The following is a 21,834-nucleotide window of genomic DNA, read 5'->3' as shown; positions in this document are numbered from 1 at the left end:
TTTCCAGATAGAGAAAGATAGGCCTGAAGTAGGAAAAACAAGGTGCACACGTATATGCACATGCAAACACGTGGGCAGGTGCCCCACACGGAAAATTAATTGGGAGTACTGCACGAAAGAAAACACGCAGTCACGCAGATCGGATAAGAAGACTCTTAGGCCTGTGCCTGTGGAAGGTTTTCTGAAAACTGTACAATGTCATTTTAGTGAGTGCAGTAATTCTCTGTGAGTGAGTCTCTGCTAATCTTACCTGCACTGACCTTTTCTGCTCACTCTGTCTCTCTCTGTATCTCTGTATCTCTCTCTCTCTCTCTCTCTCTCTCTCTCTCTCTCTCTCTCTCTCTCTCTCTCTCTCTCTCTCTCTCTCTCTCTCTCTCTCTGGCTCTCTTTATCTCTCTCTACTGCTCTCTGTGTAGATCTATATCCACTGCTCTCTGTATCTCTCTCTCTCTCTCCTTCTCTCTCTCTGTAGATCTCTCTCTCTCTCTCTCTCTCTCTCTCTCTCTCTCTCTCTCTCTCTCTCTCTCTCTCTCTCTATATCCTCTGTATCTCTGTCTCTCACTGTCTCTTTGTATCTCTTGTGGCTATCTGTACCACTACCTCTCTACCTCTCTCCCTCTCTCTACCTTTCTACCTCTCTCTGTCTCTCTCTATACCCCTCTCGTCTTTTGTATTGGCTATTTATTCAACCTTGTGTACTCAGACACAGGTGTGCCGTCTGGTCACATGCTCCATCAGATCAGTTCACTATGGGGTGGGGGTGTTGCTTGAGAGCGCGAGAGAGAGAGAGAGAGAGAGAGAGAGAGAGAGAGAGAGAGAGAGAGAGAGAGGAGAGAGAGAGAGAGAGCAAGTGAGAGAGAGAGAGAGAGAGAGCAAGTGAGAGATGGAGAGAGATAGAGAGCAAGTGAGAGATGGAGAGAGAGAGAGAGAATATAACAGATATATACAGGTGCATCTTTTTATATTTATAATTCCAAGGCCAATACAATACTAACAAAAGGATAAATATGTGAACATTCAAGTCCAGGAGGTTCACAGAACAAAAGGTAGACAACACTAGTCAGCGGGGCGGGGGGATCCCTGACATCCCCCTCACACCAGCTGCACCGATGCTGTGCCAATGAGCTTCCTCCTGGATGAGGTTCACTGGTTCTCCTGTTTCCAGCTGATCTCTATAATCCGTGTACCCTTGACATTTTCCAAAATGGTGTCGCATCCTTCCCACTCTGTTTTGACTTAGCGGTACCAATGAGGAATATGCATCCTGTTTATGTATTCGTTGGTAGCACGGAAAGCATGGTGTTTGTAATAAAATCGTACACACATAAACTGTTTTATAATTATTGTAGTCGGGGCAAAGACAAGTCTAAAGGCCTTTTTACACTGCCAAATATGGCGTCTTAGGCAAGGCTTTTTTCGTGGCACGGTCCGCGCGTTTACACTGCCCGGGGTAAATTGCCTGCTTGAGCTAGCACCCCATTTTACCCTCCCGGACCCTACACACATTGGCGGTTTATTTTCATGCAAATGCGATTAGACTCTCCATGTCTCCCGAAAACATTCGGGACTGTGCAAATTATTCTAAAGAGGTCCCCGCCTTCTCCAGTGAACCAAGAAAGCCTGCGCCGTGACGAACGGGGGATTTTACCCTTCGGTTTTACACAGAAAACTTGATACAAGACGGTGAAATATCCGGGCGTGCCAAGCCGCGACCTACGGCTTGGCAGTGTAAAAAGGCCTTAAGTAAATGAAAAGTATAGAAAATAAAGACTTTTTCATTCCAACACCTACTGATGGACTGCATAAAAGTGAAGCCGAGGGGAACTTTCCAGATCCTCATTTAGCAAACAAATGCTCTCTCCCAGCATTGTGTGTCCCGGGGTGTACTCATAAGACCAAATAACCAAAGGTTATTCATGCGATGGGAGTGCTCCCATCGTTAACCAACAACGTGTTCAGAGCAGGAGCGGCGGCGGTTTACATCTAACCAGCACGACGCACGCACAAGCGCCCAGCGTGAGGCCATGGGCTTGTCGGCAACATGACATCATCGACGCGTTGTCATGGTTACCTCCCCCCGCCACGCAGTGGAGGGGAAAGAGAGGAGGGGAGAGGTTGGGTTGGGAGGGACGGGGGGATGGGGGGGGAGATAATACCTGCAGAGTTGAATAATAAAAAGGACACAGAAGCCAATAACAGCTCCTGTGCACCGCCCCCTCCAGGCTCTCTCACCCCTGACGAGAGAGAGAGGGGGGAGAGAGAGAGAAAGAGAAAGAGAGAGAGAGAGAACAGGAGAGAGGGTGGGGGGCAGACCGAGAGAGAGGTAGGGGGAGAGAGAGAATGGGAGAGAGAGAGAGGGGAGAAGAGAACAACAATTGGGTGAAGGGGAAAGAGTGAGGGATGGAGGGAGGGAGGATAGAGCGAGGGGGTCGGAAGAGATAGAGAGAATGAGCGAGAGGGAGAGAGAGAGTTAGAGGGAGAGAGAGAGAGGGGGAGCAGGGCTTGATGATGGAGGAAGAGAGCGACAGAATGAGAGAGAAAATTCTCCATTTTACAGATTTGGTGTCTCAGAATCGAACTCTATCCCGTGGTAAAGTGTGAATAGTAATAAACAGCGATTTGTCTCAAGTGAGGCTTTGGAGCCGGTCTGCTGTTATATCTTGTTGTTGTCGTCAACTAAGTGACTTCATATTAGACCTATTCCCCTAATCTCAGAGAGAGGCAATTTGCCATGACAAATGCCTGTGACAAAATCTTTGCTTATGAGCGTTAATACGTGAGTGCCGGGGCAAATTGGAAATCTCTCGACAAAAGGTGCCGCACGTAACTGGAACGGAAACGGCGAAGACATGAATAAGCCATGAATTACCTTCGCTCTGACGTAAAAGGAGGACGATAGAAAACACACGCAGCAAAGAAAGATTCGAAACACGCACAGACACAGCCCTAGGCAGAATCGATTTAAAACAGCAGACTATTATAAGACTACAGACTATTATGGTATTTACATTTTGTGTATTTTCTTAGCCAGATAGTGGAATAGTTTCTGTTGGATGGAAAGAAAGAAAAAAAAAACACAACAGGAACATACATACACACACACACACACACATGCGCGCTTGCGCACACACACATCTCATGCAGAGGCTATGTAACAGAAACAGAATGAGACAGGCAGAGAGAGAGATGTAGAGAGCTAGTGAGGGAGAGAGAGGGAAAGATGGACAGAGAGACTGGAGAGAGAGGGAGGGAAAAGAAAGAAGGAGGGAAAGACAGGGAATGAGGGAGGGAGAGAGAGTAATGTGACTCAAAGCTAACAGGACTGCCTCCACACACACAGACATGCATGCGCATACACACATGCGCACTTCATGCATCAAGGCAGGAAGTGTGGCGTTAGGCTGGTTTTAGATGGGCACCCAGCGTGGGACTGGGAGGCGGTGGAGTGTGAGCCTGCATCTAGCAGGCTGAGGCTGTTATTTTAGGCCTGAGACTCATCCCTGTTCACAGGCAAGAAACACAGCAAGACTGGCAACACACACACACACACACACACACACACATACACATACATACCGTATGTACGCTCATACACACCAAAACTAGATACACACACTTGTGCGCAAATATACATGCTCATACACACAGCTACACACAATGATACATACACACAGACACACACACACTCTCTATGTCCACTCTCTAATCCACATAGTGTTGAAAGAAAGACTAGGAGTGGTCAATGGCATCCAAACACACAATATCAGGGTTTTCAAAACGCGGCTGAATGGTGTTTAGAGCGAGAGAACCAAATCACAGTCATTGTGGAAATTCAGTGGATGGAGGAACGACAATTGATCCTGTGAACAGGGGCCTCCTCCACGGCTCCTCTCGCCTCTCATGATGAATCCATGCTGATTAATCAACTTTCTTTAGAGAAGGGGACATAAAAGTCTGTGGGCCTCGCTCCACATTCAATGCCACATTCATACCCCACCATTAAAACCGTGAACACTCTTAAGTGCTCACAAGGTCACGGCACCGTCACAGTGCATCTTCACAGCAGCTGTTCGGTTCGTTCTGTTCTTTTGGTTCGTCTTTTCGACCACATCCCTCCCGGGTCTTCCCGGTCTCAGCCCCGGCAAGCTGTCCCCCGTCCCCCGTCCAGACGTTATCAGTATTCTGGTGGACGGAGCGTCACATTATGCAGCAGCCAGCTACCTTGGCATTATCTCTGCCTCGTGACAGATCGGCCTGCCAGTTGGCCTGCCACCGTGTGGCACGCATTAACATTAAACAGCTCGGCCAAGGCCGGTTGCCTGTCTGTTGTCCCTTTCCGCCTCCGCCCACCCCCACCCTCCTCCCCCCCCCCACTGCCCTCCTCCTCCTTCAGGGATGCAGGGAAGTTCCGGCGTCCGTGAACAAACTTTCAGAATACACCTTGTCATAGCCAGCAGCACAATGGAGAGATGACCCCGAAATGATGGTGCTGATGGGTGTAGAATGCATGTGGCTTGTGGTGTTGGTGGTGGATGTGGAGGTGGTGGCGATGGTGGTGATGGGAGTTGTTGTGGTAGTGGTGGTGGTGGTGGTGACGGTTTGTGTAGGCGGACTTGGTGATGGTGTTAATGGTTGGATAATAGTGGGTATGGGGCTGGTAGTGTTGCAGGTGGTGGTGGTGGTGTACATAGTGGAGGGAGTGGTAGCTATACCAACACCACCTTACAAAACAAACCACTAAAGGAAAGCATGTGAAGTACTCACGTAGTTGGATGCCAGGTCCGGGTGCAGGTAGTCGATGCCTGTCAAGGTTGTCAACATTTAGGATAATCAGTACTAAAACCATATTTCATATCATGACAATATACTGAGCAAGTAATAATGAAAGACTTATGTATAGGAAAGCACTGGCATAATACCGAACCAATGAGGACGGAAACCCACCGTCGTCCATGATCGCTATGGTGACGCCCCGACCTGTGTAGCCCAGTCCCCAGGCCTCGGCCACGTTGAGGTCCAGTCCCGGGGTCCCGTCGGCCTGGCCCGTGTTCACCTGAACCCGGGGGGGGGGGGGGGGGGGTCAAAGGGTATGACACCGATTCCTACTGATTCCGTACCCATACGATTCAATGTACGGACACCCATATCAATATTCATAAGCTACTCTAGGCCCATCCTGATCACAATATCTCTACGATGTCATCGCACCATGACGTCAACAGAGGTCATTTTCAAAGATGAGCACACAAACATTAAGTGTGACTTTATGAAATAGTACACAAATATCAATATTGGGACCATACATATAAGCAATGTTCACACCATTTAAAGGATGTAACATTATTACCAAATTATTTTGATCGGAATCTTTGTCCGATAAATCAGTGTGTGTGTGTGGCTAGGAGGTGAGAGAGCAGTTCCTTCCTGCCGGACCCGGGAACGCCACTGCAACGCCTGTGTGGGTGCAGGAAGTCAGACGACGGGGGAGGCGGCGGGAGGTAAATATGCCCCCCCGCGGAGCAGCAATAAAACACCGGCGCGATCGTTGCGGCCACATCAGGCACACGGGTCGGTGATAAACAAGCAGGAGGGGACGAATTAAAAACGCTGAAGGAAACAATCGAGGCGGGCACGTTCACGGAAAGGCTGATTAACGGAGCTGAGGTGAATACGTCTGGTGTTAATTAAAACGCACTGGGGGCATAGTGGGGGGGGGGGGGGGGGGGGGGGGCGGGGGGTGAGAGCTGATGTCCTGTCGGGGGGATGCGGAGTGGGGGGAGGGCGTTGGGGCCAGGGCGCTCACCAGATACCACTGCTTGGTGAACAGCGGGTCGCTGATGTTGACTTCCATTTCGTTGAGGTCCCTGTAGCCCCTCTTCTGGCGGCTGAAGCCAGGCTGCTCCGAGACACTCATCACCTGGCAAAAGACGACAAGAAAACAACGTGACATTTCTTCAATCAAACAGCGAGGGCTTTTTCGGCGCAACCGTCACATAGAGGCAATCAGGAAAGGGATGGTTTGTGTCAGGGACGAGGCGAGCGAATATCTTCGAATATATCAGAGAAATATTAGGTGGATGATGGGGAAAAGCTAAATGCCGCCAATTGAGAAAAGGGCAGGGAAAAAGGCAATGGGGGATTTTACATTTGGCCCTGAACATGAAGGTTCTCCATTTTTTCTCTACAAGAGGACATTTGCGAATGTAATTCCGAAATTGGTCCTGCTGCTTGTAGCCCCAGATAATAGATCTTCTAATGGACAATTTTATGAATCTTGAAGACAACCTCTCTGTCTCAACCCTGCTCTGTTTTTTTCCCAGTATTGTTGGAATTTTTTATATTCATGTGAATTAGCATTCTGAATACAGTGACTCACGTTTGTTAGTTTGAGCTTTTGCATAAAGTTTATTTGAATCATAAATCAAACTGACTCAAATTCATGAAAGTAGACAATTTGGAATGTATCCCAGCGGGAAAATAGCACGATAACCTGTTCAATTGTTGTTTTCAGAAGGAAATATCTTCCTTGTGTTTGCGCTTGGTAAAAAATGACCAGAATGTAAATAGTTTGTAATGAAACCCATAATCTGTCATCTGACATTTCCTACATAAGTGAAGAAATCTGAGAGAATATTGAATACTGGCTACATTGTGTGTCTACATTGCGTGTGTCTCTGTCGAGATCAACCTTTCCCGAGCTTTGCCTGTCCATCAGCCACGGCCTCAGGCAGATGGACGTGTCGTGCTAGGGTTGGGGGGAGGTTCCTTAGAGACGGGCTCTGACCCTGCGTGTGTCATAACGCCCACACATCCACACATCCACACTCACACTCACACACACACACACACACACACACACCATCAAACAAGATATGCACCAGCATGATAACGCACACGCACTCCCTGCTCTAGCCTGCTCGCGCTACAGCCACAGGGACACAACGGTCCACCCTCATCTGAACCGGCCTGAGGAGCCTTTCTGCTCGCTCCCTCTCTCTCTCTCTCTCGCCCCTTTGTCTCTCTCAATTATGTTTATTTCTTCTTGTGCGGGGTGGTGATCGTGATGTTTATTTACATGGATTTGTGCATTTTTTCTGATGTCATGTCATGTCATTCGCTTGTCCTTCGTCTGCCAGTGAGGTTGTGTCTCTCATCCTTTTTTAAAGGAAAATAGGAAAATGGCAGGGGATTGATAAATGGACAGATGGACAGACCTGCTCACTTCTGTGGGCGAGGTTATGAATGAGTAAACAAATAATAATCAAGTATGAGTGTATGGTAAGTATCATTCAATTGAACTATAAAGATTGTGAAAGGTCATGTAAGCTGATTTGAGTTGAGGATGACAGATAAGGAATACATTAATGATTTTCTTCAGAAAATGTTACTGCATGTTCTGATTAAATAGAAGTGATATTTTTCCATTCGAAGGTATCCTGCTTTTCGGTCTGTTTTACTTATGTCAAAACACAGGTTTTTTTTTACAACAATTTCAGAATATCCCTTTCCTGTCTTTCTGTAGGTTTCAATTTTGTTGTGCTGGGGGTTAATTGGTTAATTGATTAATTGAATGAGCGGGTGGCAGCTGGTATATAAGGGATGAGGGGTTAAAGTGTAAATGTTAATCAAATTGGATTTATCTTATAGTTCAATACGTTTTTTGTAGTAATTCAGAATATACTAAACCTAGCAAAGAGAGAACGTGATAAAGGTCCCAGACTTTTGAACAGCCATGCTTAATGCAACAATTAGACAGAGCTGTATGTGGTGTGCTAGCTTGGGAGAAGCTTCCTCCCACAGTAAACATTATCAAAAACCAGGCTACAGTCGATACATTGATTTGACAAGCACCTTTGCCATCCAGAAGTAGCTTCCAAAACATTTGATCTCTGGGTCGGAAAGGGGTGTTTTTAAAATGTATTGTCAAAAAGGATTGTTTATTTCATTGATTGTTCAGTCATTTAAAAAATATCTGGACCTGGTGGACCTGTTCACTGAACATTGTAGTGTAATAATTATCAACCTTCATTTTGGGGGCCCCCCCAAGGTACTTGGGGGCCCCCCAGGTACTTGGGCCCCTACGCGCTCTGCATACTACGCGTATGGGGAGCGGCGGCGCTGACTATTGGTATAGGGGAATTTGTATTAGTGTGTTTAAATTAAGTAAGCATTCGCCTTTTGGAGTCTTGTTGAATTGTCAATGAGTGTTGCTAATTGTGATTACCGGTGAAATTCATCCTTCTGATAGATGAAGCCCAGCTATTGGATGATTAAGAGAGATTCATTGCATACCGCTGCCCCCGGCATTCGTAATGTAGACAAAGCAACACACCAACAATCCACTGAAACCCATCTGCCAATAGATAGACTTTCATCCAATTATGCTAATTGACAGCTGACGGACTGCTCTATCTCTTACAATGCCAGGATACACACAGACAAAGAATTCATATCGTCTATAGTCTAGTCCAGTCTAAAATAAGACAAGATAAGACAGGTTAGGACTAAAACATGAGCTAAGAAAGAAGACGACGGGATAAGATAAAGGGAAGAAAGTATAAGAGGGGATTTGATGACATCAAAACAACACTTTACTATCCCTAGAGGAGAAGGGGGACAGTGTATTAGTCCACATTATATTCTCAGTAGCATAATGGGTACTGGGTGAGGTACACCATCCACCGAGCAGTCAGACCAGAATGCTAGGAGGCTGGTCACTCCCTACGAAGCCAAGCTACTCTAGCCCTACAGCCTTAGCTTCAGCTCTCAGCTGTAATCACGGTGAATCTGCAAATCTATGATGAAATGTGAGGTGGCAATTCCAAGCACACTTCGGAAACTACAGAGTGTAGCTTTCGCTTGGACTATGGATTGATGGATGGAGAGAGAGAGAGAGAGAGAGGGAGGGAGAGGGAGAGAAGGAGAGGGAGAGGGAGAGGGAGAGAGAGAGAGGGAGCTGGAGAGAGAGGGAGTGAGAGAGAGGGAGAAAGAGGGTGAGAGAGTGAGAGAGAGAGAGAGAGAGAGAGAGAGAGATTACCCTGCTGTCTTTCTGAAGACGGTGTCTCTTGCGGGCACTGCGTTTGCTCCTCTTCGTGGACTCATGGGGGTAGAAGTGGAAGAGGCCTTCTCCAAATGGAAGCTACCGGACAAAAGAGATAAAGGAACAGAAGTAAAGAGGATGATCGCAAGAGAGGTGAGATAAATAGAACAGGCTGGAGAACACAATGCATCATATTCAGCCATTGCATAAACTTTAAACGCCCCCTTAAGATTTGCTAACTTTCACATGTCTCCGTCAGATAAGAATATGAACTGGAATTGGGGGTGTGTTTTTGTTCATCTTGCACTGCTCTATCATTTTGATGCAACCTCCTTGAAGTAAAGTTGTTCCTTATCACTGGGGGATAAAATGGGAGACAGAGCTATAATAACTCTGGCTGTCTTCTTTTCATTTCTCAGCTCTCTCCAGCTCTCTTTTTATTTGATTATTATTTGTACTATCCCCCCCCACTCTCTCTTTCTCTCTGTGTGTGTGTTGATCTCTCTCTCTCTTTCTCTGTATATCTATCTCTACTTCTCTCTTCCCTCTCTCTCTCACTCTCTCTGTATCTCTCTCTCTTGCACTCTCTCTCTCTCTGTATCTCTCTCTCTCTCTCTCTCTCTCTCTCTCTCTCTCTCTCTCTCTCCCCCCTTCCCCCCCACACTTTTTCTTGTTCTGTTTTTTTGCCCGCAGACCAAACACACGACTGGCCAGGTCCCACTGTCCCCAGTATTGTGTCTCTCGGTTTCAGTTAATTAAGCAACTATAGAGGCTCGTCTCCACTGCACAGACACTGTTACACACAAATTATGCGTATGCCATTAAGATAAAAATAGCCAGCCAACGATTACGTAACGTAAGGAGGAGGGAGCGAGGGAGGGGGGTTCCTTCAAAAACGAGGGAAAGATAACAGTTTCTTTGGCTCTGTAAATAGCATTCAAAGGCCACACACACACACACACACACACACATGCACACAGGAGCGCACACCCATTCATACACACACACACACACACACGCACATTGTGTCATGATGACTGACAGGCGTGTTAAAGGGGAAGTGGAGAAACATTTCTGATGGTTGAGGAGAATATTATTGTTATTATTCTGCACAGACACCTTGTGTTCATCGCCACGGCTCACTGGCTAAGGCTACAGCCAATTGCACCCATGCTTTTACTTTGACATGTGACAAGGCATGGAAATGTCAGTTCACATCAAATGGACTTGTTACAGGTTTTATAATGGTATGCAAAGATGATCTGCCAGGCCTTCACCGTGGCCTGCTTAATGACTTGTTGGCTTCATAAAATGTCTTGTTTATCCACATGCACTCGGATGCAATTTGAATATGCTTTATTGTTAATGCTGATGATGGAGGTGTGTGTGTGTGTGTGTGTGTGTGTATGTGTGTGTGTGTGTGTGTGTGTGTGTGTGTGTGTGTGTGTGTGTGTGTGTGTGTGTGCGTGCGTGCGTGCGTGTGTATGTGTGTGTGTGTGTGTGTGTGTGTGTGTGTGTGTAATTTGTTATGTAATTGTATAATAATATCATGAACCATTTTCCTTTGAAATTGTGAAAATTAAAACATGTTAAATGGCCGTTCCGAGGAGCCCTGAGTTTTCCTACTTTTCGTAATGAGATGTTATGGCTTTTCCGAAAGAAAGTTGTGATTTTGTTTTCATAATTCCTTCAATTGAATGTTCAGTGAGAGAGTTTAAGACTGCAGTTGGTTGAGTCCTAATTTCAATATTTCCCCTAAGATGCCATTGTTGACCAGGGCCCTTTTAAGGTAAAGATGACGTCATTTAAACTGAACGCTAAATCTCCTAATAATAATAATAATAATAATAATAATAATAACAAAAACAAGAAAATAAAACGTTTAGAACCTATGCTAGTCTAGGCTACTTAGGAGAGTGATGGAGGAAGAGACGGCCCCTTGTCTAACAAATATGCATCCTTTTTTTTTTTTTTTTTTTACAGATTTCATTCATTCATTCATTACGAACTACACTTCCAGCATGCCTGTATGACATTCAACAAAAAAACCAAGGCAAATGTTGCCATCGTTGTTACTTGTACAATATTTAGTTTCTCGTGTCCCTACCTTCCGGACGCTCTGGAACCCGTGCTCCACCGCAAGTTGGTGTGCATCGTCGTGTGCACTTTCATGCAGCTGCACCACAACATGGTTGGTGATGATCCCCTCTCCCACGGCTTGCCCCGTGAAAAGCAGCAGCGCGTCCAGCAGCAGCAGCAGCATACATCCAACGGCTGTCCCGCATGGGGGAGATCCGCGCATCTTGTCTGTAGCTCGCCTCTGTGTGTAGCGCGCCTGTCGAGGAGCGAAAACGTGCGGCGTTCGGGATTCTCCTCGTTGAAGACGGGGGGTGAGAATCAAAGCTGTTGTTTATGCATGACCCCGTCGTTCAGTGGTGCTGAGGCTGGAGGTGGTCCGCGCGGGGTGTTATCAGGGACTTGGTACTGCGGTCCGGGTTGATGTGCTTGTCTTGTTTATGAGCCAGCAGCATCCTCAGCCTCTTTCATCCCAGATTCGTTACCTCGTCCGGGGGCTTCTCTGCGTGACGCTCTTCCAATGGGCAACGGCGGGTGTGTCCCGTTCCCTCCTTCCCTCCTCGAGAAGGGTCCTGCCGCGCGCGCGCACTACACGCGCGTGACAGGTGCTAGGACCCCCTTTTTCAGGACCCTGGAGAATTCCCCATTTTCGGTGGTTGTCGTTTATCGACCGACTCATAATTGTTTGTTTAGACACGTATTTATTTGTGTATTAATTCGGCCCGATGTAATTATAAACACATGTAGGCTTAGGCCTATTCATGAAGGTTATTTATTGATTATGTTATTCTTTCAGATGAGCAACGATGCATCCACCCTGTATATGCCAAGTTAATTCAATGCTAATTGAGTCGCATAATGGCATGCTAGCCCTTTTGACCTTTAGGTTTGTAAAGACTCTCATTAGATGGTCTACGACTGGACAAGTCACACCTGCATTCTTTCTCCCTCCCCAATAGTGTGAGTCAGTGTTCACATGGAAGAGGAAAAGACAGAGAAGAGAGACACATATTGAGGGAATGAGAGAGAGATGATAATGATGATAATGATGACAATGCAATGATGATGGTGGTGGTGGGATTATAATGGTAATGATGATGACGAAGATGAAGAACTGAGGGAATATTAATCTGGTGTGCAAAAAGAAATAGAGAGAGGGAGAAAGGGGTAAAGATAGTACAAATAAGAATAAAATAAAAAAGAGTGTTGCTTTAACCTTTGTATCGTCTGCATGGTTCACTGCAAGATGTCCCTTAAGAACACATATACCGAGTGTCATGCTTATACCGAGTGTCATGCGTGTATCCATTTTCCACTAAATAAGCATATTGATTATCACAAGGAATTGTCATTCCCTGTGTGATCACAAATTTGTTATTGCTTATTCTGTGATTTCATAAGAAATGGAAAGAAGGAGTAGATGCTATTGGTTAAGGTACTTCTGTTTGTAACCCGAAAAAAATGTCATACCCCTTAAATAGAGTTAAATCATATTTATTTATAAAGCGCATTTAAAAACAACTAAAATATCTGATTTTGACATTGTGGGCACACATATTGTAATAAATTAAACAGGTGTGATTCAGTGCTGAGAACATGAACTGTCTAATAGACAGTGGCCAGCAACCCCCTCTACATTCACTTAAAATGTATCTGAATACAATGATTAAAACTATTGACTCATAAATACAAAAACAATGTTTTTTTCACCACATTTGTCTTGGAAGCAGGCCCTTCAATTACATGACAAACTCCAGGTGGATTCTAGGTTCTAAATAAACACAAAAATACTGATAAACAGAGAGTGAGAGAGTGACAGAGTGAGTTGGTGAGAGAGTGAGAGTATGAAACAGCAAAGGTAGAAGGATGAGAAGCAAATGGCCTTTCCTCTCCCTCCCACATTGTTAGGCTGTTCTTTTTCCGTTCCGTTGTGTTGTGGCCTGAGAGTTGCCCTGAAGGATTATGGGTATTATATCTGGCCAGATTACAGGAAGGATAGTGTCATACAAATTGCACTTCTGTATTTCTCCCCTCTCTCCCATTCTCACTCATTCATATTCCTTTTTCCGCACTCTTTATCTCATTCACCCTCTTCCTCTCTCCTCTCACTCTCTCTCTCTGTCAGACCCCACTCTTCGATCTTTTGTCTTTTTCCACTCACTCTCTCTCTCTTTCTCCTTTTCTCTCTCTCTCTCTCTCTCTCTCTCTCTCTCTCTCTCTCTCTCTCTCTCTCTCTCTCTCTCTCTCTCTCTCTCTCTCTCTCTGTCTCCTCTCTTTCTCCTTTTCTCTTGCTCTGTCTCCTCTCATTCTGGTCTTTCTCTCTCTGTCTCGTCACACTCTTTCCCTCCCGCTCTAACACTCTTCTCCCACTCTCTTTCCCTCCTGCTCTAACACTCTTCTCCCACTCTCTCTCCCTCTCCTTCTCTCTCTCCTTCTCCTGTTCTCTCTATAGTCTATATCATAGGCACCCAGTGGCTGTCTCTGGCCGTGTAAGATAAGATGTGTGCTTTCAGACTCGAAGGGTGGATGTAAAAGCAGCCCTACACTGGCTCTCTGTGATTGGAGGACAGCTGACAGGCCAGTCTCATCCCAGATCTTCAGGTAACAATGTCACATGACAAGTCACCTCAGATCATTCAACTACCACTTCCTCCGCAGGCCTTGAGATCCCAAACGTGGGTGGTTAAACAATCGCTTCATTATAAGATGAAAAACATTGCAAACAATGTGTACATTGTACATCTTCCATGTACCAAAGGAAGAAAACATAGTTGTTGTTTTTTTTTCTTTTCATTTTGAGCACATTTGAGCTTGTATCAACCTTCTAATGTGCTAGCCACAGAGGCAATATGTATTTTAGTGACTCAGGTTTGATTCCCACCTTGGTCCAGGTATGTCAGTCCCTCTAGCTTTTTACACGCTATCTTGTCTTTATTCACTCCCCTGACCATTAAAAGATGCACATTATCCTTTTAAAACATGCTGAATAGATGTTCATGTTTGTAGTCTCATTCCTTCCAGGGGTGTTTTCACTCCTGGGCATATCTGCCACAAATTGATTTGTTTTGGTGAATATGTTTTTGCGGGATAATATTCTGCAGATCTGGATCATTCAAGTGGCCGGGGGGTGACCATGAAGTGTTCAAATCCCCGGGCGGCAGGCGGGCTGCGGACGCAAGGCTGTGTGTGTGGTTTAGTGAGAACAAGCCGTTCCATTGGTCGATGTGCTGTGAAAGCGCTGGGGTAGACAGTGGGATCGAGTTAGATTACACAACAGGGTTTTTCACTGAGTGAAGCAGTGAGGAAGGAAATGAAATCACTGCACATGCTCGTTCTTACTTCCATGCGTCCATCCCGTATTCCCTTCCCCCACTCTCTGAATCTATCAGTCTCTCTCTCTCTCTCTCGCTCTGTATTGCTTTCTGCACATCAACATATCATTAAGCTTGTCTGTCTCTGGCTCTCAGTCCTAATTTGCCTAGTCCCCATCATCTTCACCTTCACCATCATTACCATTATCCCCTTCACCCTCATCTTCACCTCCCCCATCATCATCATCGTCTTCATCAAACTTGTGCCGTTTGAACCTCAGACTCGCAGTCGAGTCAAGTAAAACAAACAATGATTGCAGTAGTAAGATTCCCCATAAAAAAATATTTATTTTAATGACTGACATAAATGTACTTAATTTAATTAAAAAAATAAAATTATTACCACAACAAAAACAGTTGGTAGTAATGGTTATTAATAGACATTATTAATTAACTTTATGTAGAATTTGACTCATTTTTCTTGTAAGGTCCCACATAAACACATGTTATCCCTGTCATTTGGTTCTACCTACTCTTAAACAAACCATAATTAAAATGTGAAATCTCAACTCAAACGCAAAAGGCCCGCGTCAACACAGCAGTGCAATGTTCTGGCAGCGCATCACAGACTTTTCTTTCAGAACTCCTTCAGCGCTTACAGCTACAGCTTACAGCTACAGGCATGAGCACGTAAGAGAGTGCAAGTGAGAGAGTGCACGTAAGAGAGTGCACGTTGGCAGTAAAGAGTGTATGACAATGGGGGGGGGGAGTGTGTTTAAAGCGTAATTATCTATGTTTTTATTAACTTAATTTATTTTTTGGTCATTTAATTAGTGTAATAAATAGAATTATCTCTAGGGAATGGATGAGCATCACCAATTAAGATTCAGTTTCATTCTAATAAGAGATGGAGAAAGAGAGCCATGGATGGACAGATGGGTTAGGATAGATGGATTTTAGATTGATGGAATATTTGATGAATAGACAGGAAGTAAAGTGCTTTAATTTCTTTATACTTAAGAGTTGAGTTACAGACTTCTGATGACATTTAACATTAGAATGATATCGAAAACAGAGAACATCGCTCAACATAAATCAAACCATAAATCATGCTTTGATTTATGTCGAGAGATACGTCAAATGCTTCCGAAAATCTTCCATTATATAAACATACGTATAACATAATCCGACCCCCAATCTTTGGCAATAAAACAGCTAAAATCTGCAACTAATTATATTCCTCACTTTGATAATAGACACGATGAGACATTTTCTGTGACCTATAAATGTCTAATGTTGCATATTGACCTTTGGAGTACAAAGCAGTCGGTGTAATCTCCCCAAAAAAGTCAGTGATTGACCGCAGCCCTGTGTCCCCACTGTGAACATATGCAAGAAAGGCTGCACTTGCGTACATGGAAAGTGTGACATTAGCCAGAAAGGTCACCCTTTCCATCAGCTACAGTGCATGGTAACCAACAGTTTGTGTATTGGTTAATTGGCAACCTGGGTTCTCAATAGCCTGTGTGTGTGTGTGTGTGTGTGTGTGTTTTCTATTTTGTGTCTATCTACGGATAAGTATTTATCGATCTGACTTTTCTATTTAGATTTCAAAATTGCACTTTGCCTTTGATCCGAATATAAACTAAAAATGTATAAAAAAAATGTACTGATAAAAAATGTCCTAACTTATCAACATATTGAGGATTAGAGCAGAATAACATGTGCTTGTGTTAATTTGTGTGTGTATGTGTGTGTGTGTGTGTGTGTGTGTGTGTGTGTGTGTGTGTGTGTGTGTGTGTGTGTGTGTGTGTGTGTGTGTGTGTATGCGTGCACATGTGCGTATGCTCATTCAGTTCATTCTGCCTGTTATCTATTCTACAAAAATAAAGATAAAATTCAATGGAATAATTAATTATATGATGACAGACACACAGTGGAAACACAAACACCCGATACAATACTTAGAAACCCAAGCTTGACTAGTTGTGCACCGTTGTGATTCTGCTAAGAGGCTAATCGCTAATGTAAAAAGACATGCGTGTGTGTGTGTGTGTGTGTGTGTGTGTGTGTGTGTGTGTGTGTGTGTGTGTGTGTGTGCGTGCGCGCGCAAAGGGACAGTGCACAAGGACACGATGACGCTCGCACAACATCATCTTGTGAAGCAGCGAGCGCAGAGCGGCAAGCGCAGCGCCGTGTGTGTGTGTGTGTGTGTGTGTGTACGTGGGCCCTCTCATGTGCTTTCCATTTTAAAAGGACATTAGTGGTGAGGGTAATGTTATCTCTCCCAGGTTTCCAGGCCCCTCTCCAGTACAGCGTCACGGCCAGACAGCTGGACGGAGCGCCGCTCCATTAGCAGAGCAAACAGTGGACATATTTTAAAAGCCACATCATCAAAGCTTGAACGGGGCTGTGTCCAGCTAATTCCGCCGTGTGACTTATCGTTCCTATTGTGTGTGTGCATGTGTGCGAGTCGTTCCGTTTTTCTAAAGAGCAGTGCTGCTGTGGTGCTATACAAACACATTGACAATGTGCCCGTTTATTTTTTTGCCGTAATCTCGAGGGAAATGTTCACCCGCGTCCGTCTGAGAACTACGGGTACGGAAATGATGAACCAGCAGGTTCCTTTGATTTTGTTTTGCGCAACCGGAGGTGAGAAGAAGTAAACATTGCCGAGAATCCAGACAGAAAATCACTTAAAGGCAAACACAATCCCCTTCTGACATTCAAGGGCCAATTACCGTTGTCAAAGGTTACGATGAGGAACCAACACGCATGGAAGGAGGGGTGGGAGGGCGAAGGGGTGGAGGGGGGGGGGGGGGGGGGGGGGTGTCCATGCATGTGCATGTGGCATGCACCTGTGCGTTTTATACCACGGCCTTGTTGAAGACTCAATTCTGATTGGTCAATTAGGTTCCAAGGGGTGTGTCACTATAACTGTGGACCAAATGTTTACGCGACTACACAAAAACAATATGCTCAAAGTTAAAATATAATGATGTGAATGAAATAAAACGTCAGCTGATTAAAGTGACCCACAACGTTACAGAGATGAAAGTCACTTACATCTATGCATCGTTTTGTTGGTAACCGTGGTAACCAAGGAATAAGCAGCGTATACCGCCGACGATGCTGTCGATGGTTGTTAACCGCTGCCGAGTGGCGGGTAGCCCGACGTGGTTTATTTTTTGGACGACTGGCATACAACGCAGGGCGGGTTGTTCTCAGCTGAGAGGGCTCCGTCCAGTCCCACTGTCCTGTATGTGTGTGTGTCTGTGTGTGTGTGTGTGTGTGTGTGTGTGTGCGCCCCACCAGCCAGAGGCTCGGCGCAGAGGCAGGAGGAGGCTTGACACCTGAGGCCAGGCTCTTAGCAGGCCGGTGAGAACGTCCATTGTTCCCTTCTCCCTGGGATTAGCTGTGGCTACAGTTGAGTCACTCGGAGTATTACCTTACCACACCTCACCACACAGGACTAACACTGATGCAGGGAGCACGACCGGTTACACTCAATACTACTGTTTATATTAAAACTGAATCTAAAATGTAATCAAATAAACACAGGTAGTAATACTCGATGATGGTTGGATTAGAATGGATGGTGTGGGTCGCTCTGGGTCAGACCGCAGAAACTACTTCTACTACTGCCACTGTTACCATAGTAATAATAGTAACACTGATAATTAGACATATCCTGTGAGGCTTGAATAAACAGAAGTCCTCCACACTTGATTATCAAACAGGGTACTTGTCATTATAACCAGTTGATGATGCATACGCCACTCGTGTGCTGAATAGCTCCTTTGGAGATACCCCAACTCGGCTCTCACAAACCAGCGGTTGTAAAGCAGTGCAAACAAACCACATGGTGGCCATTTTTTAAGAGGCTCAATAAAAACCAGGAGGCAAACGCATTTAGAGATGCTTATTGAGGAAGTCATTGTCCAGGGTGGCCCTGCAGCCTGCAGCGATACTCGGGTCCCAATCAATACAAGCGCCATTAGGCTTAACAAACCCGATTGGTCCATAAACTGCTGCCAGGCTCTGTCAAAGTAAAGGTTCAGTGGTAGCCTTCTCCTACTACGCTCTTTTAAGATGCGTTTAGAGATTTGTATGTGAGGAGAGGTGGGAGTGTTATTGCTGCACGTTGTGACGATACAGTGTGTGACTGATTTGATACGAACATAAAAAATAAATGCACCATTATTCAGGGTGTAGATGTAGATATCCACCAGCCACTGGGTCAAAGTTGTTTCTCTGGGGCGAGTGTGTATTTGTTTGCGTGTGTGTGTGTGTGTGTGTGTGTGTGTGTGATAATGTGTGTGTGTGTGTGTGTGTGTGTGTGATAATGTGTGTGTGTGTGTGTGTGTGATAATGTGTGTGTGTGTGGGGGGGGGGGGGGGGGGGGGGGCGAGTGTGTTTATATACACGACTGTCAGTTCTAATTTGACCTCCACATAAATCATTTTTCCCACTGCCCTAACTTCTATTGAATAGCTTTTTAGGACTGTCAGTCATGTAACCCACAGCCACCAGCTCAGGTGGCTGGGAGGCGGAGATATGAGGAAACCACAACAAGAACCACTAAAGCCGCTAAAACCTTTACTTTAGATTTGCTGTCCGCTGTCCAAAATCAAGAGCCGTTCAAAACATTGTGTCTTTCTTCCAGTCCAGAGGGGGAAACTCAATTTATGTATTTTTTCACTTTATGAGAAAAGCAAATATAGCAAAAACATACCTTGAACCTTTAAAGTCTCTTTCAAGATTGTTTTCCTCAACTGTTAGCCGGTCCAGTTCTTTATTATGTTTAGCTGAGTCACGTTTAAAATGATAGGTAAAGGTATGTATGGTATATTGTTGTATTTGATGTTCTGATTAACAGTTTGCAACTTTCCCCTTGCCTCCCCCTACACTATTTGGTAGGTGAATGAAAATAACTGTCAGAAGTAGCAGCTTGGTTAAAAAGAAAGAGAGAGGGATGGAGAGAGAGAGAAATAGAGGGATGGAGAAAGCGAGAATGGGGGCAGAGAGGGGACAGAGAGGGGGTGGAAAGGGAGGGAGAAAGAGAGAGAGAAAGAGGGTGGATACAAGGAAGAAATGAGAAGGGATAAATGTGCTAGATACTGTTTTGTTTCACCACTTAATTACCTTACTTAGCAGCAGTGCTCTTGCAATGGATAACTGGTCGTCATGACAAACACTCCAGTGCAGCCTACTTGTCCTCTCTGAGTAATGTGTCGAACACAGAGCCAAGTCCAAGCCCACAGCACGGCTAGAGCCCAGGACTCCTCACTTACGCCTTGACACAGCTCTAGAAAACGTGGGGGAGATGGATATGTTCCACTGTCATCCGTTTTCTATCAAAATCATCCGTCGAAATCTGTTAGAGTAATTTGATCAATATATTTATGTATTTTGGGGCGGCATTAGCTCAGGAGGTAGAGCGGGTTGGCTGGTGAGTGTCGTGGTGTCCCTGAGCAAGACGCCTCACCCTAATCGCTCCTGACGAGCTGGCTGTCGCCCTGCGTGGTTGACTCCGCTGTCGGTGTGTGAATGTGTGCATGAATGGGTGAAGTCAGTCAACACTGTAAAGCGCTTTGGATAAAAGCGCTATATAAATGAGGACCATTTACCATTTATATAGGAAGCCTCAGTGTGTTTGGAAATGGTGCCCCATATGTTTATTTTGTTTACTATTTCCTCATTATTTTCGTCATTAGAGAGAGTACTAAAGATTTGCCTACCACCAGGGATATTTTTGGAAAGATTTCACTGGCATTGCCCAAAAACAGAATCCATTATAGTGCTCTACATAGTTTTAATTTCTCAACTGTCTCTTTGGCAACTGTCTCATTTTTTATTATCGCTATCTATGGGAATACAAGAATATTCTGCTCTTACTTTAGATTTAATCATCTAGACATTTATAACTGGATAATAATCCACATAATTATTTGATTCCAATTTATTCGGTTTAAAGACAAATCGAAAACAAAAAATATATATTATTGAAAACTCGTACTAGGCATTTAACTAAAGACTACAAAATGTAAAGCAACAACAAACATATTCTTAAACCTGTCGTTATGATAATGAGTGACAGAAACCTTGATGGAGATAAATCAGACATCAAGGTTGAAGTCTGCTCCAGTCCCTTTTAAACCATGTAACCATGGAACCTCGTAATTGGACCAATGGGAGACAAGGGTAATGTTGTTGACTGGTTGAAGGTAGCTCCTTTACGCACAGACATATAGCCCTGTGACCACTCCAACTGGAAATGGCAAAAAAACAAGGAATAAAGAAAAGTGTTAATCGTAAATAGGTTTCCGGTTGCACTCTCCTTTTTGGGCATACAAGTCAAGTACGAGAATCTGTATACCAGAACCAATCAGCAAACAATCCACACAATGTGTCTTCTTTATGTTATATTTTAATATACATACAGTTGACCAATCCAATCAAACTGAACATTATAGTTCAAAGCTGTCTGGTAAGTCTGTGTTTTGTGTGTTTAGTTTTGTTCGATGATAAATCACTCACATGATCACACAGAAATAATTTTTTGAAAATTTTAAATTCATCTTTATGTATCTTTCTAAATAGTTATTCTCCTTCTGAGAGTATGCTTGCACATGAACTCCTCTAGCCCCTACCTCACTCACCTCTCCAACACACACACACACACACACACACACACACACACACACACACACACACCCACATCAGATACACACACAGGCATACCTTGAATCCTTATGGTAACCAGGGTTATAGGGAAAACAGTGCAGGCAAACGCAACAACATTCTGTGAAGTTCCCTGAATACAGGGGGAGGAGAGAAGGTTTTTCGCACACACACACACACACACACACACACACACACACACACACACACACACACACACACACACACACACATCAGAACCAATATGAACTCAAAATGGTGAAAATAAATGAGGAATGAAAATTGGCACATAGAATATGGCATCTGAAGTGGGTATTCTCCTTATACATTCTCTTCATATATTCTTATTGTATTCCAGCCTACCGTCAATTTTCTTTCTTTTCTTGTTTTTTTGCTATTTGCTTCTTACATAACCATCTGACAAAACAGTGAAAAGAAAATAATATTTCTGGGTGACATAATCATACAATCATTTCACCTTACCACTCAGTGGTTTCATTGTATGGAAAAGCAGTCATGTAACCTGCACACACACACACACACACACACACACACACACACACACACACACACACACACACACACACACACACCGTTGTAATGATAATACAATAATGTATTGATATATTCACAAGAGCAAAAAAAATCTTTATTTATTTATTTATTTGTCAATCAAGTCAACGTGAGGATAGAATGTAGGTAATTAGTTTCGTAAAAAACAAA

General features: G+C 44.5%; 1 protein-coding gene across 1 annotated transcript in view; it reads right to left on the bottom strand.

The window, feature by feature from the left end:
* Nucleotides 1-11,342, bottom strand: part of pcsk2 (proprotein convertase subtilisin/kexin type 2) — a gene marked incomplete at both ends in the record, with an annotated part of 20,137 nt that extends 8,795 nt beyond the window's left edge. Inside the window, 5 exons of the mRNA XM_084470181.1 lie at nt 4,765-4,802; nt 4,945-5,053; nt 5,804-5,917; nt 9,038-9,139; nt 11,148-11,342. Of these exons, the coding sequence (XP_084326307.1) occupies nt 4,765-4,802; nt 4,945-5,053; nt 5,804-5,917; nt 9,038-9,139; nt 11,148-11,342 (558 nt within the window). The remainder of the gene's footprint in view (nt 1-4,764; nt 4,803-4,944; nt 5,054-5,803; nt 5,918-9,037; nt 9,140-11,147) is intronic.
* Between the last annotated feature and the right edge of the window lie 10,492 nt (nt 11,343-21,834).

Source organism: Micromesistius poutassou (genome assembly GCF_964030765.1).
Source record: "Micromesistius poutassou genome assembly, chromosome: 7".
Lineage (NCBI taxonomy): Eukaryota > Metazoa > Chordata > Actinopteri > Gadiformes > Gadidae > Micromesistius > Micromesistius poutassou.
This window is presented reverse-complemented; position numbering and strand designations above follow the sequence as displayed.